Source organism: Lolium rigidum, chromosome 6 (genome assembly GCF_022539505.1).
Source record: "Lolium rigidum isolate FL_2022 chromosome 6, APGP_CSIRO_Lrig_0.1, whole genome shotgun sequence".
Lineage (NCBI taxonomy): Eukaryota > Viridiplantae > Streptophyta > Magnoliopsida > Poales > Poaceae > Lolium > Lolium rigidum.
In genome coordinates this window covers 256,370,261-256,383,788 of record NC_061513.1, presented here as the reverse complement: position 1 = coordinate 256,383,788, position 13,528 = coordinate 256,370,261, and the positions used below count along the sequence as shown (strand labels likewise).

General features: G+C 44.8%; 2 protein-coding genes across 2 annotated transcripts in view; both read right to left on the bottom strand.

The window, feature by feature from the left end:
• The window catches only part of LOC124663989 (putative CBL-interacting protein kinase 13), a 35,859-nt gene extending 33,804 nt beyond the window's left edge, over positions 1 to 2,055 (bottom strand). Inside the window, exons 1-2 of the mRNA XM_047201610.1 lie at positions 941 to 2,055; positions 439 to 886 (exon numbers count right to left, since the gene is read on the bottom strand). Of these exons, the coding sequence (XP_047057566.1) occupies positions 439 to 886; positions 941 to 2,055 (1,563 nt within the window). The remainder of the gene's footprint in view (positions 1 to 438; positions 887 to 940) is intronic.
• A 2,633-nt stretch (positions 2,056 to 4,688) lies between these two features.
• On the bottom strand, positions 4,689 to 8,770 carry LOC124668285 (mitochondrial dicarboxylate/tricarboxylate transporter DTC-like). Its single transcript, XM_047205453.1, has 6 exons — positions 8,612 to 8,770; positions 7,831 to 7,914; positions 7,016 to 7,077; positions 6,055 to 6,416; positions 5,112 to 5,326; positions 4,689 to 5,024 (listed from the first exon to the last, which is right to left on the bottom strand). Exons 1-6 carry the CDS (start codon positions 8,753 to 8,755, stop codon positions 4,968 to 4,970), a joined length of 924 nt encoding a protein of 307 aa, XP_047061409.1. The 5' UTR covers positions 8,756 to 8,770; the 3' UTR covers positions 4,689 to 4,967.
• Between the last annotated feature and the right edge of the window lie 4,758 nt (positions 8,771 to 13,528).

Here is a 13,528-nt window from a genome sequence, read left to right as displayed (position 1 = left end):
CTAATGAACAATGTCCCCAGTTTTCACCCCGTTTTACCCTTTATACAGTGTCATGGAATGGAACTTTCAAAATAGATACCACCCATAGCACCGCCCCAAAAAAATGGTATACGTACTTGTACGTATGTGTATACGATTCTAATGACCAGTGAGCATGCCTGCATGTACCGGCATGATCATACACTCCGAGAGGTCTCGACGACGTCGGAGCATGGCTACTCGTAACTCGTCGCACATCAGGCCATGAGCTCGCCGAGGCAGGGCTTGAGGCGCCACCGAAAAAATGTTACTGTATTTGTACGTATGTATCCATATACCTTTCCTGTACATACACACATGTATTGGTATGTGTATGTACGTATATGATTCTGATGACCAGTCAACCAGAACGTGCGCGCATGCATTGATCGCACGCCACGAGCCCACGATCGATCATACTTTCCGAGGGGTGTCGCCGGCGGCGGCGCGTGGCTGCTCGTCGCACTTGAGCTCGGCGAGGCTGGGCTTGAGGCTCGCCCGGAAGAACTCCTCGTACTCGGCGGCGCCGCCGGCCTTGCGCCGCACCTCCACTACGGTCAGCTCTGTCGTGAGCTCGTAGATCTCCGCGACCACCGCCAGCGCGCCGTGCGCGCCCTCGCGCGTCCCCTCCATGATCACGGACCCGTCCTCCCTCGCCCGCACCGCCATAGCCGCCGCCGCCGCCGTCCTCTCCAGAGACGCCAGGATCTCCTCCACCGGCGCGGCCGACACGAACCGCGCCGCGTTCTGCTGCTGCTCGCCCTCGCCGCTGGTACCGTTTCCCTCGTCCTCAAACAGCCCCGACAGGTCGAACCCCGGCGAGAAGGAGATGAGGTCGAACGCGTTGAGGCTCGACCGCCGCCGCGAGCTCTCGCCCAGCAACCTCCCTTCCAGCAGCGACGACGCGTTCTGCAGGTTGGACCGCCGGCCCGAGTTTCCCAGCAGCCTCCCTTCGAGCAGCGACGGCGCCGACCCGCACGACGTTATCCTCGCGTGCAGGTCGGGGTCGTCAGCGCGGTCGCCGCCGTCCTCCGTCCGCGGGGTGTCCGGCGGCGAGGTGGACGCGTAGACGTCGCCGTCGTCTAGGTCGAAGCGGGTGAAGGAGCGGTCGTCCTCGATGCGGAAGGAGAAGCGGCGGTACCCGACCCTGAACCACTCGTTCTCCATGATCTCGTCCACGGCCGCGCGGCGGATGGGCTTGGTGTCCAGCAGGCGGTGGAGGAGGCGCAGCAGCTCCGGAGAGAACCACTTGGGGCAGCGGAAGTCGCCCCTGTGGATCTTGCGGTACATGCCGACGAGGTTCCGGTCCTGGAAAGGGAGGTATCCGGCGCCGAGGACGAAGAGCACGACCCCGCAGGACCACAGGTCGGCCTTGGCGGCGTCGTACCCTCGCCGCGACAGCACCTCGGGGGCGACGTAGGCGGGAGTGCCACAGAAGGTGTGGAAGAGCCCGTCGTGGCGTATCTGCTCGGCGACGGCGGAGAGGCCAAAGTCGGAGACCTTGAGGTCGCCGGCGTCGTCGACGAGGAGGTTCTCGGGCTTGATGTCGCGGTGGTACACCCCGCGCGCGTGGCAGAACGACACCGCGGAGACGAGCTGCTGGAAGTATCGGCGCGCCTCGGGCTCCGGGAGCGGGCCCTTGGCGACGCGCGCGAAGAGCTCGCCGCCGCGGACGTACTCCATGACGAAGTAGATGCGCAGCTTGGTGGCCATGACCTCGTAGAGCTGCACGATGTGCGGGTGGCGCACGCGGCGGAGCACGGCGATCTCGCGCTTGATGTGGGACGTGAGGCCGGACTTGAAGATCTTCTCCTTCTCGATGACCTTGATGGCCACCTCCTCGCCGGTGCCGACGTTGCGGGCGTAGTAGACCTTGGCGAAGTTGCCCTGCCCCAGCATCTTCCCCACCTCGAACCTCCCCAGCAGCAGCGGCTTCTTCACGTCGCGCTCGCGCCCGCTGGTGGCCTTGCTGCTTGCCACCCGCGCCAGCTCGCGCTCGCGGCCGCTGCTCCCCTTGCTGCTTGCCGTTCGCGCCATTGACGATGAAGAATCCAGTTAGAAACTTAATTGATACACTACCTAGGCTAGAAAACTAGCTCTTTAGAATGGACCGAGGAGAGAATTTTGCTTCAAAAAAAATGAATGAAATTTTCCCTTGAAGAAACGAATGAGATGAGAGGAGAGAGTAGAAAGTAGGGATGGGATGCTGCTTAAGTAGATAGCAGTTCCAGATAGATAATTCCAGAGAGTGTGGTGCTGGCCCTTAACTCTCAAGAAGAGAGTTTCAAACATAAGAAACTCTACTAAAAGAAAGGATTGACTTTTTGATGATACTGTCTTTAAAATAAGATTCAATGATCAATTTCTCTTGGTGAAACTTTAAAATGTCTTTTACCTTTTCGTATAATGAGCTAACGCGCAAACATTTTCCTTCATCTCAAATCTATTGAGTTTCCTTGCTTCTAAGATAATGATTTATCGTCATGAAAACTTGCTTTTGCGCACATTTGTGCAATGGCCTAGCACAGTTTGGGCATTGACATAGTGGGTTGACCCGATGACCGTCCGATGTGGATTGCGGTGCTATCTTGGCCGTTGGTTCCGAGTAAGGATCTTTGCAGGTGATACTGACATATTTTTGGGAAGTACTCTTAATTAGCTGTCAAATTCTCATTTGACAATTTGCTTGAGACGAATGAGATCCAATTTTGATTTGACAATTTTTTTGGTGAGGTGGACAGTTGGACTAAAAGGTCGGTGCAGCATGACATTTCAACATTTGGCGGGCACATTGTTGCTATCCTCCACGTAGGAGGAAAGGTTGGTGGGGCACAACTTAAATTATTCCTTGTGACAGTCCAGATTTTTTGGCACAACTCCTTGAGATGCCATCTGTATGTCCTGACAACGCTTCTCAGATCTAGAAAGAGAAGAGGAAATATTAGTATCTTTGGATATATATGACACATATGAGTAGTCTAACTCTGAGTTCATATACACGTTATACTCGCAAAAGGGGCAATGTGCATGTACCGTGGAATAGGATTCTTCGGAGTCTCAGAGGTTGTTTGAAAATTTCCAGACATTTTATGTGTGCTCTAATGTGATGACGATCTGAATATTGGCAAGAAGCAACGTCAGACAGACACTGTACTAGTTTTCTCTCAGCTCCAGAAGTGTGGCCTTTTTGTTTCTCCAAGGTCAGTTGGTCTGAAGAACACAAACAGAACAAATGTCCCATATTGTCGTGTAGGGACACTTTATGGTTGAGTATATTCCCTATCTTGTTTCCTCGAAACAACACAACAAGCTACTTTTCCACAGTGTTCATTTCTTTGTTTTTCTTGCACAAAAGATGCGTGCATGGTGGCCACGATGAAACATTCTTAAGATTAGGAAAATAGGAAGGAAAATCATTATGACTACCTCTTGGCACGTAGAAAATGCAGGAGAAAACTTCAAGAATGGATATAACAGTTTGCAATGAAATGAATAAGAGAAAACTTCAGAATATGCAATAAATAATAGGGTTACAGTTTGCAATGAAACGAATGAGAGAAAACTTCAGAATATGCAATAATAATAGGGTTACGCGTCAGATCCAACGCACAGGCAAGAAAAAGATGAGGAGTTGAACAGTGGAGAAAAAGATGTGACCACCACTAATATCGCTTAGCTCAAAAACCAATGGGAGCTGTACAGAAACTTTCCTGTGTGATTTATCTGCCATATTAAACTGGGATTTCGTGCTTTAGTTTCCTTTTGGTCAAATGCAAGCTAATTGGATTACCCCATCAGAATCTCATTTCTCAGGTCACCGATGATATGTTTCTGGCTAGAAGTGTGCATCAGGAGCTGTATTACTGAAATGAAGCTACAGGGGTCAAGGCCGAGCACACGCGACAGTCCAATCTCCAATATCCATAGGCCATAACTATCTTCTCGCTGTTTCCTTAGCTGGCAGCTCATTCTTCTATCCAAAAGTGCTGGTACTAAAATTTATTTGAGACTGGATATGATTATATGAAAAAGAAGCTCATTTATCATAAAGGGACCATTACTTGAGCTCTACCTACAGTAGTACACTCTGATGGAAGTTGAGAGTTCTTGAATGCTGGTAAAGCATAGATGTCATGGTGGCATTAAAAGATAGTATATACCTACCCTTTTGTATCCCTTCGTGTAGCCGAATGGACCTGCATCATCAAAGCAAGCACATGACGAACAATGGAAAACATAAAAACGGTATTTAAGTTTCCCTTTTGATGCATGAAAGAAAAATGAAGCAATGTTTAAAAGAATTTCTCAAGGATAAACAGACGTCGTGCACTTCATACACAGTGGCAACAGCAAACCAGAAACTAAATAATCCCTACAACTGAATGTTATGGTTATGGAGTCTCTACTGTCTGAAATAAGTTCAAAACCAGTGACGTCTGATGGACGGTTCCACCGGTACACAGAAAATCAAAGGAAATCACGGGAAGTATGTTACTGCTACGTGTCACATAAGTACATTCACAAGAAACCCAAGTATACTGAGTAATATTTGCACACCATCATGGATGATCAACACTCAACACAAATGTCACTATCACAATTTCACCTAATGCCAGAAAGGTGCATGAGCAACAAGTTACTGCATGTTACCCCTCAAAACAACAACAGAATAAATAAATATTGATACTTGACAAGCAGAAGACCTACAACAAAATTTAGATGAACAAAGTATGCTAATGTCTGGATCCATCTTATGACATACATCAAGTCTAATGGTGGTAGCACAAAAGTTCCCCAGAAATGATACGATTATATGGTGTGAAAGGCTCAAAGCACCAGGGTAGCATATAAGCTAAGTAAAGAAGTTCAAATTTTGTGTATCTGGCTTATAATGTACATAGAAGCAACACTGTTATTATTCCTTGGGTAGGTATAGCATAACGCAGCTCTTAAAGTCCAACACGCTTCTCAGCCTTCTGGATCTGGCTCAAGAATATCCAAGTCATCTGCATACAACACCTCATTAGGTCAGTTGGATAGAACATGGAATACGAAGCTGTCAAGCAGAAAAACATCACGTACTATCTGCATACCATGACATGTGGGGCAATCCTGACGCAGTAGACTGGGAAACCAGTGTAGAACTTAAATGGTCCGCCACTTTTCAAGGTCTTCATTGCACAGTCAAGAGATCCAGTGTATGGATACTTTCCAGTGGCATCGGGCTGCATCTTCTGAACTTGTGTCTTCACATAATCGAAGGGCAAACTGCAAGCCGATGCAAAGAATCCCGACACAGCACTGGCCCCTACAAGACAGATTCAGTGTCATCTAAGGAATGCGTAGAGCATTTGTAAGTATAATGGGAAGCAATTACAGTCAGACCACACAGTTTAACAGAAAGGAAAATAAAACATAACATGGTGAAAACTATCACAGAAAAAGATAGGCATATGAACTAAAGTTCTTTGGGGCGGCACGGCAGCGCACAACTTCCTGACACACATGATACATATCTGTCTTTTTTACAGAAATGGCTGGGACGTCCTTGAACTAAGCAAACGGAAGGCTACTTTCAGCACGCCAACCATCATGCAGGTACCTTCAACAGGCTAACGTAGCATTCAAACAGAGTTCTTTTCTTTAGAAATGAAACTGGCTGGAGTGTTGCCTGATCTGTTAACATTAAAAGAGTTGAACAGCACAGATGGGAAGACGTGCCTTCGAATATGAGGCCGCCCAATGGACCAAGCAAAGAGCCATGCTCTAAATCAATAGAGCTTTACATAAATTCAGAGCATGGCGTGACAGTTAAGGTTAGCGACAGTGGTTCTATACTGGCTTGAAATCCACAAGTTACTTATTGTTGTATATCCTCCAGAGATACACTAAAGATGTCATAAGCTTTGAGGGCCTCTAGATAATATGATCAGTATGCCACTCTGCTTCACGCCTCAAAATGCATAGCAATTCCCAGCAGAGAAATGAAAAAAACATAATACTGCAAAATTAAATATGAAAATAACATCGTCTTACCAAGCATTGTAGACATCTCTCCAGCACCAAGTTTGTCTCTGAGTAACTCAACACTCTGGTCATAGGAAGCAAGCATGCCCATGTTGAGCGACATCGCTCTCGCTACAGTTGGACCAGCACCCTTCCAAAGTGCCAGAACACCTTCATCAGCAATAATACGGTAAATGCCGTGAAAAGCATTCTTATAGTTGCGGCGCTGGGCTGCTGGTAAGGTTGAATCGGCCTGCATCCTGATGAGAGCCAAATCTGCAGGACTACCAAAACATGCTCCAATTGCTCCGGCAGTGAGGCCAATAAGAGCTTTCTGGACTAGGGGCAGTGGTTTTCCATCGTTTGCTTCAACTGCTTTATTTGTTAAAACCCTGAAGAAATACAGAAAGAAGACATAATCAAGTAAAATTGAATGACTGCTAGCATAGTCAGGATCTCAAATTCTTCTGAAGATTTATCTGACAGATTATGCCCAAGTAAATTTTCCCGCCTTGCAGATGGTAAAAAGACTAGCGATTGATTTTATTTTATGATGGCTTCCACTGTCATGTTTTATTTCCATCTCCAGGAATGATGAATCTGACAACTCCAGCTTTTACTTAATATAAGTGTTCCCTCTTGAAAATATTTTCAACACAACTTGACAAATGATAAAAAAACATTGTTGATTCGGCAGTTAACCTACAATTGATGGGTTGTTTTAGTCATACAATTGATATGTCATGTAGAAGTGCACACTGGGGTTGTCACAAATGCTGCAGAACTGACGATGCTAGATAGCAAGCATCAACCTACAAAGAATTCTTTATAGTATCAAAATTCTAAACTACTACTACAGAACCACAAGCATATGGTGCATTCTCCATTCAGCAGTTCAAAGGTTGGATATACTATTAACTCCAAAGTCATGAACCTTCATGTTCTAATTATTTGGAATATAACTGGTAAAATAAGTTACTAGCGTACAAACCTGAAGGATCCAAGACGAGCAGTTGTGTATGTCGCTTGCCTTAGCAAACCAGCTGACAATCCCTACACAAGATAAATGCATAACAACTAACAATCAGAAGCAGCATGCCACCTCTTGACTGGCAACTGAATTCCAAAACTACTTGGCATGATTCTTGTAAATACAAACAGCAAATGCAGTCAAAAGTGGCAGAACATAAGGTTACAAGCATGAAAATATTACACATAGGAAGAAACCTAGAACTATCAAGGACACAAATTTTCTTGGTTCCACCATCTTGATGCGATAACGAAAATTTCCATTTTATTTTCTTGAATCTTCAGTGCATTCAACTCCAAAAGCAGTATGAGCTATTTCATTCACAGTTTTCTCTTAAAGGAAAGATTATTAGCATAAGAAGATTCAATTAGTAGTCGTTTACTCATTTGTAAGAGAAAAGTGCCTCTTTTATATCCCAACAAGTGAAAGGCGTACATTTTACAGTAAACAATAAAGAATGACATTCATTGTTAGAAAAGGACAACATGCTAAGAAAGTTTTTTTAAGACCAATGTTATGATTTTTTATGCAAAATTGTTTCTTGAATGACCTACAACTCAATGAATCAAATCATGTGTCATGTTACTGTAATGTACATGAGCTGACTTCAATCTAGAAAACTGTGAAGTTTGTACCAAATGATGCAAGAAAAATAAAAATCCAATCCATGATAAATTACTTCTGCAGGAAATGTAAGAACGCAGATCCATCACGACATTACAATACAAACCTAGATCGACTACAGTCTGTACGGCAGAGCACCTAACAGAACATACCTTGTAAAAGGAACCAACTCCCCCTTCAGCAAGCATCTTCCTGGTGACAGCAGTGGCAGAGCCCTCGCCCAACTGGATCTTTACCTGAAAGACAACAACAACCACTAATCAAATGCCTGTGGGGTCCGAGACTGCATACACACAAAACTCCAACTTAACTGAAAGAAAAGACCTAAGAACACGCCCGGCATTCTAGCCCCCATCGAGCCCAAGGCATCTGTTGGGCCGCTATACGCACATCCGCATGCGCATCCATGGAGCAACACGGGCTTATAAGTCGTGCTCTACCTCCTTCCACAACCGATGTGAGACTAAACCCAACACAACCTGGTCTCACCGAAATCATTGCTTTAACAAGGACAATTACCTGAAGGTCAATGGTTCAAAACTTCAAACCCACTATGCAACTTACTATCACAGTCCCAGAATTCAGTCCATCTTTCTATAAAACAAACCCAGAGCTCACTCCATTTTGCTTAGACGAAGCCAAGGCTCAACTCCACTCCTTTCAAAATTCCCATAACAAAAACTAAAGCCACGACGCAGCATTTTCAACCAGATGGTGCAAACCTCTCCTCGGACGCAAAACATCAAACAGCTCATCTGCAAGAACTCCCACTCGAAATTCCCCTTCCCTGGGAGGCTGGAAGCCATTATTACGCAAAAGAGAAGAACTCCACAGACATGCTGAGTATAGCGTGAAGCTCCACTGACCAGTGACCGCCCACCCAAAGGCTCTCTGCGGAGAGAGACAGACCGCGCACGCGTACCATATTCATACCTTGACCATGTCGATGGGCTGGATGACGCAGGTGGCGAGCATCCCGGACGCGCCGCCGTTCACGAAGGGCTTCACCGTCTTCCATGCGCCGCTGGCGGCCAGCGCCGTCTGCGGCGGCTGCTGCTGCTGCTTCGCCTCCGCCATCTCCTCTTCCCCCGCTCAAGTGCTCGCAAGCTCTTGGTGGGAGAAGAAGCGGTGGTTGGCAGTAGGCGACAGGGGTCACAGCGATGTGTGGATACCTCGAGTAATTTGCATCCTCTCGTCGGCGCGCGCGAACCATTTCCGGTGAATTGCGATAAGCCGCTTCGCCTCCGCCGTCCGCATGAGCCCTGTGGCATGTGACCGTTGGTGCACCGGTGTGTGGGGCCGTTTTTTTTTTCTTTGGAGAACAAGTGTGCCTTTTTTTTAAACACATTACAAACCTAGACGCTCACATACACACGCATACAACACCTCCGGAAGATTGAGATGTTGGATCGAATCTTGAAATTGACGAAGTCACCACAGATGCTTCGCTATCGACGAAACGTCACCTCCCACTGAATGAATATTCCGTTTTTATGAGACACACAGATGTTAAACCTGTCGTTTGAACTCTGGTGGGCTGGTGTATAATCACCATCCTAACCACCCAACCCCAGGTTGGTTTTCAACATGTGTGTTCGATGGTAATCAAATAACATAAACACTAGAGTACTAGTTGTTACCAACATAAGTTCAGATATGTAGGCCATGTACTATGTAGGTTCGATTCAAAGAAAAAGCTTTCAGAATTAGGAATCGGCTAATTTTTTCTACTATGTGAGGAACCGCATTTGGCGGTAAACGTGGGGCCATGTTATTCCTTTTTTTCTTGTCTGTTTACTCCAGCAGATGCTCCTGGTTGATCCTCTTCTTTAATGTGTCGGGTTGGATAGCCTTTGAACCGAACCAATTTTATGGTTCGCTTTTCTTGTCAGACAACAAACATCGATTCTCCACTATGTATTGAACCGATTCAATGGCTTCTTTGAGTCGCTTTTTTCCCACATAATGGATGGTCTTATGTAACACATCTAGGAAATCGACCAAGTCAGCTGGTGGTCCGAGCTGGGATGCAACATTCTGACCTAGGGATTCCCAACCTTGATCAATGATGTCTACGGGTGTTTCTATTCTTGTAGACAGTGTTGGGCCTCCAAGAGCAGAGGTTTGTAGAACAGCAGCAAGTTTCCCTTAAGTGGATCACCCAAGGTTTATCGAACTCAGGGAGGAAGAGGACAAAGATATCCCTCTCAAGCAACCCTGCAATCACGATACAAGAAGTCTCTTGTGTCCCCAACACACCTAATACACTTGTCGGATGTATAGGTGCACTAGTTCGGCGAAGAGATAGTGAAATACAAGTAGTATGGATGAATATGAGCAGTAGTAACGGCGCTGAGAAAAGTGCTTGCCGGCGTGCGGTTGATGGTAGTAATGTTGCAAGAAGTAAAGATGCGATAGAAACGATAAACAAGCGATGATTGCGGTATTTGGAAACAAGGCCTAGGGATCATACTTTCACTAGTGGACACTCTCAACATTGATCACATAAATAAATAAGTTCTCTTCCTTTGTGCTACATATACTCTTGTTTGATAATGAACACCATTCGTTGTATAGGGCTACGAGAGCACCTCAATGCCGGAGTTAACAAGCTCCACAACATTCGACATTCATATTTAAGTAACCTTTAGAGCATAATAGATCTTTGCAATTTAAACCGAGTACTAACGTAGCATGCACACTGTCACCATCACACTATAAAAGGGGGAATAGATCACATCAATACTATCATAGTAATAGTTAACTCCATAACCTACAAGAGATTATGATCATAGCCTACGCCAAGTACTACACGATGCACACACTGTCACCATTACACCGTGAAGGAGGAATAGACTACTTTAATAACATCACAAGAGTAGCACATAGACTAATAGTGATACAAAACTCATATGAATCTCAATCATGTAAGGCAGCTCATGAGATCATTGTATTGAAGTACATAGGAGAGAGATTAACCACATAGCTACCGGTACAGCCCTTAGCCTCGAAGGAGAACTACTCCCTCCTCATGGGAGACATCAGCGTTGATGAAGATGGCGGTGGTGTCGATGGAGATGCCTTCCGGGGGCACTTCCCTGTCCCGGCGGCGTGCCGGAACAGAGACTCCTGTCCCCCGATCTTGGCTTCGCGATGGCGGCGGCTGCGGAAGGTTTCTCGTCACCGTGGCTTTTCCGTCTCGAGGTTTTAGGTCGAGGAGGCTTAAATAGGCGAAGAGGCGGAGTCGGAGGGCGACGAGGCGGTGACACAATAGGGGCGCGGCCCGGGCCCCGGCCGCGCCGCCCTATCATCCGGGCCCACCAAGGCTCCCCTCCGGTGGCTCTCGGGTGTTACGGAAGCTTCGTGGAAAAATAGGATGTTGGGCATTGATTTCGTCCGATTCCGAGAATATTTCCTTACTAGGATTTACGGAACCAAAAACAGCAGAAAACAGCAACTGGCCCTTCGGCATCTCGTCAATAGGTTAGTTCGGAAAACGCATAATAATGACATATAATGTGTATAAAACATGTGAGTATCATCATAAAAGTAGCATGGAACATAAGAAATTATAGATACGTTTGGGACGTATCAAGCATCCCCAAGCTTAGTTCCTACTCGCCCTCGAGTAGGTAAACGATAACAAGGATAATTTACTGAAGTGACATGCTATCATAATCTTGATCAATACAATTGTAAAGCATATGAGATGAATGCAGCGATTCGAAGCAATGATGAAGATAATGAGTAAACAAATGAATCATATAGCAAAGACTTTTCATGAATAATACTTTCAAGACAAGCATCAATAAGACTTGCATAAGAGTTACTCATAAAGCAATAAATTCAAAGTAAAGGCATTGAAGCAACACAAAGGAAGATATAAGTTTCAGCGGTTGCTTTCAACTTCAACATGTATATCTCATGGATAATTGTCAACACAAAGTAATATAACAAGTGCAATAGGTAAACATGTAAGAATCAATGCACACAGATTGACACAAGTGTTTGCTTGCGGGATAGAAAGAATAGGCAAACCGACTCAACAATAAAGTAGAAGAAAGGCCCTTCGCGAGAGGAAGCATTGATTACTATATTTGTGCTAGAGCTTTTCATTTTGAAAACAAGAAACAATTTTGTCAACGGTAGTAATAAAGCATATGTGTTATGTATAAGATATCCTATAAGTTGCAAGCCTCATGCATAGTATACCAATAGTGCTCGCACCTTGTCCTAATTAGCTTGGATTAACACGGATTATCATTGCATAGCATATGTTTCAACCAAGTGTCACAAAGGGGTACCTCTATGCCGCTTGTACAAAGGTCTAAGGAGAAAGCTCGCATTGGATTTCTCGCTTTTGATTATTCTCAACTTAAACATCCATACCGGGACAACATAGACAACAGATAATGGACTCCTCTTTAATGCATAAGCATTCAACAACAATTAATATTCTCATAAGAGATTGAGGATTATTTGTCCACACTGAAACTTCCACCATGAATCATGGCTTTAGTTAGCGGCCCAATGTTCTTCTCTAACAGTATGCATACTCAAACCATTTGATTGTGAAAATCGCCCTTACTTCAGACAAGACGAACATGCATAGCAACTCACATGATATTCAACAAAGGTAAAAGAGTTGATGGCGTCCCCAGAAACATGGTTACCACTCAACAAGCAACTTATTAAGAAATAAGACACATAAGTACATATTCTTCACCACGATAGTTTTTAAGCTATTTGTCCCATGAGCTATATTTTGCAAAGACAAAGAATAGAAGTTTTAAAGGTAGCACTCAAGTAATTTACTTTGGAATGGCGAAGAAATACCATGTAGTAGGTAGGTATGGTGGACACAAATGGCATAGTTTTGGCTCAAGGATTTGGATGCACGAGAAGAATTCCTCTCAATACAAGGCTAGGCTAGCAAGGTTGTTTGAAGCAAACTCAAGTTTAAAAGTGCAGCAAAGCTCACATATGAACATATTGCAAGCATTATTAGACTTTACATCGTCTCCTTGTTGTTCAAACACCTTAACCAGAAAATATCTAGACTCTAGAGAAACTAATCATGCAAACCAAATTTTAACAAGCTCTATGTAGTTCTTCATTAATAGGTGCAAAGTACATGATGCAAGAGCTTAAACAAGATCTATATGAGCACAACAATTGCCAAGTATCACATTATTCAAGATATTAAACCATTTACCACATGCGGCATTTTCCGTTTCCAACCATATAACAATGAATGAAGTAGTTCAAATTTCGCAATGAACATTAAAGATAAAGCTAAGAACACATGTATTCATATGAAACAGCGGAGCGTGTCTCTCTCCCAAACAAGCATGATGGATCATATTTTATTCAAACACAAACAAAAACAAAAGCACACAGACGCTCCAAGTAAAGTACATAAGATGTGACTGAATAAAAATATAGTTTCAAGAGAAATGACCTGATAAGTTGTCGATGAAGAAGGGGATGCCTTGGGCATCCCCAAGCTCAGATGCTTGAGTCTTCTTGAAATATGCGGGGATGAACCACGGGGGCATCCCCAAGCTTTGACTTTTCACTCTTCTTGATCATATTGTATCATCCTCCTCTCTTGACCCTTGAAAACTTCCTCCACACCAAACTCAAAACAAACTCATTAGAGGGTTAGTGCATAATCAAAAATTCACATGTTCAGAGGTGACACAATCATTCTTAACACTTCGGACATTGCACAAAGCTACTGGAGGTTAATGGAACAAAGAAATCCATCCAACACGGCAAAAGAGGCAACGCGAAATAAAAGGCAGAATCTGTCAAAAGCAGAACGGTCCGTAAAGACGAATTTTAAAG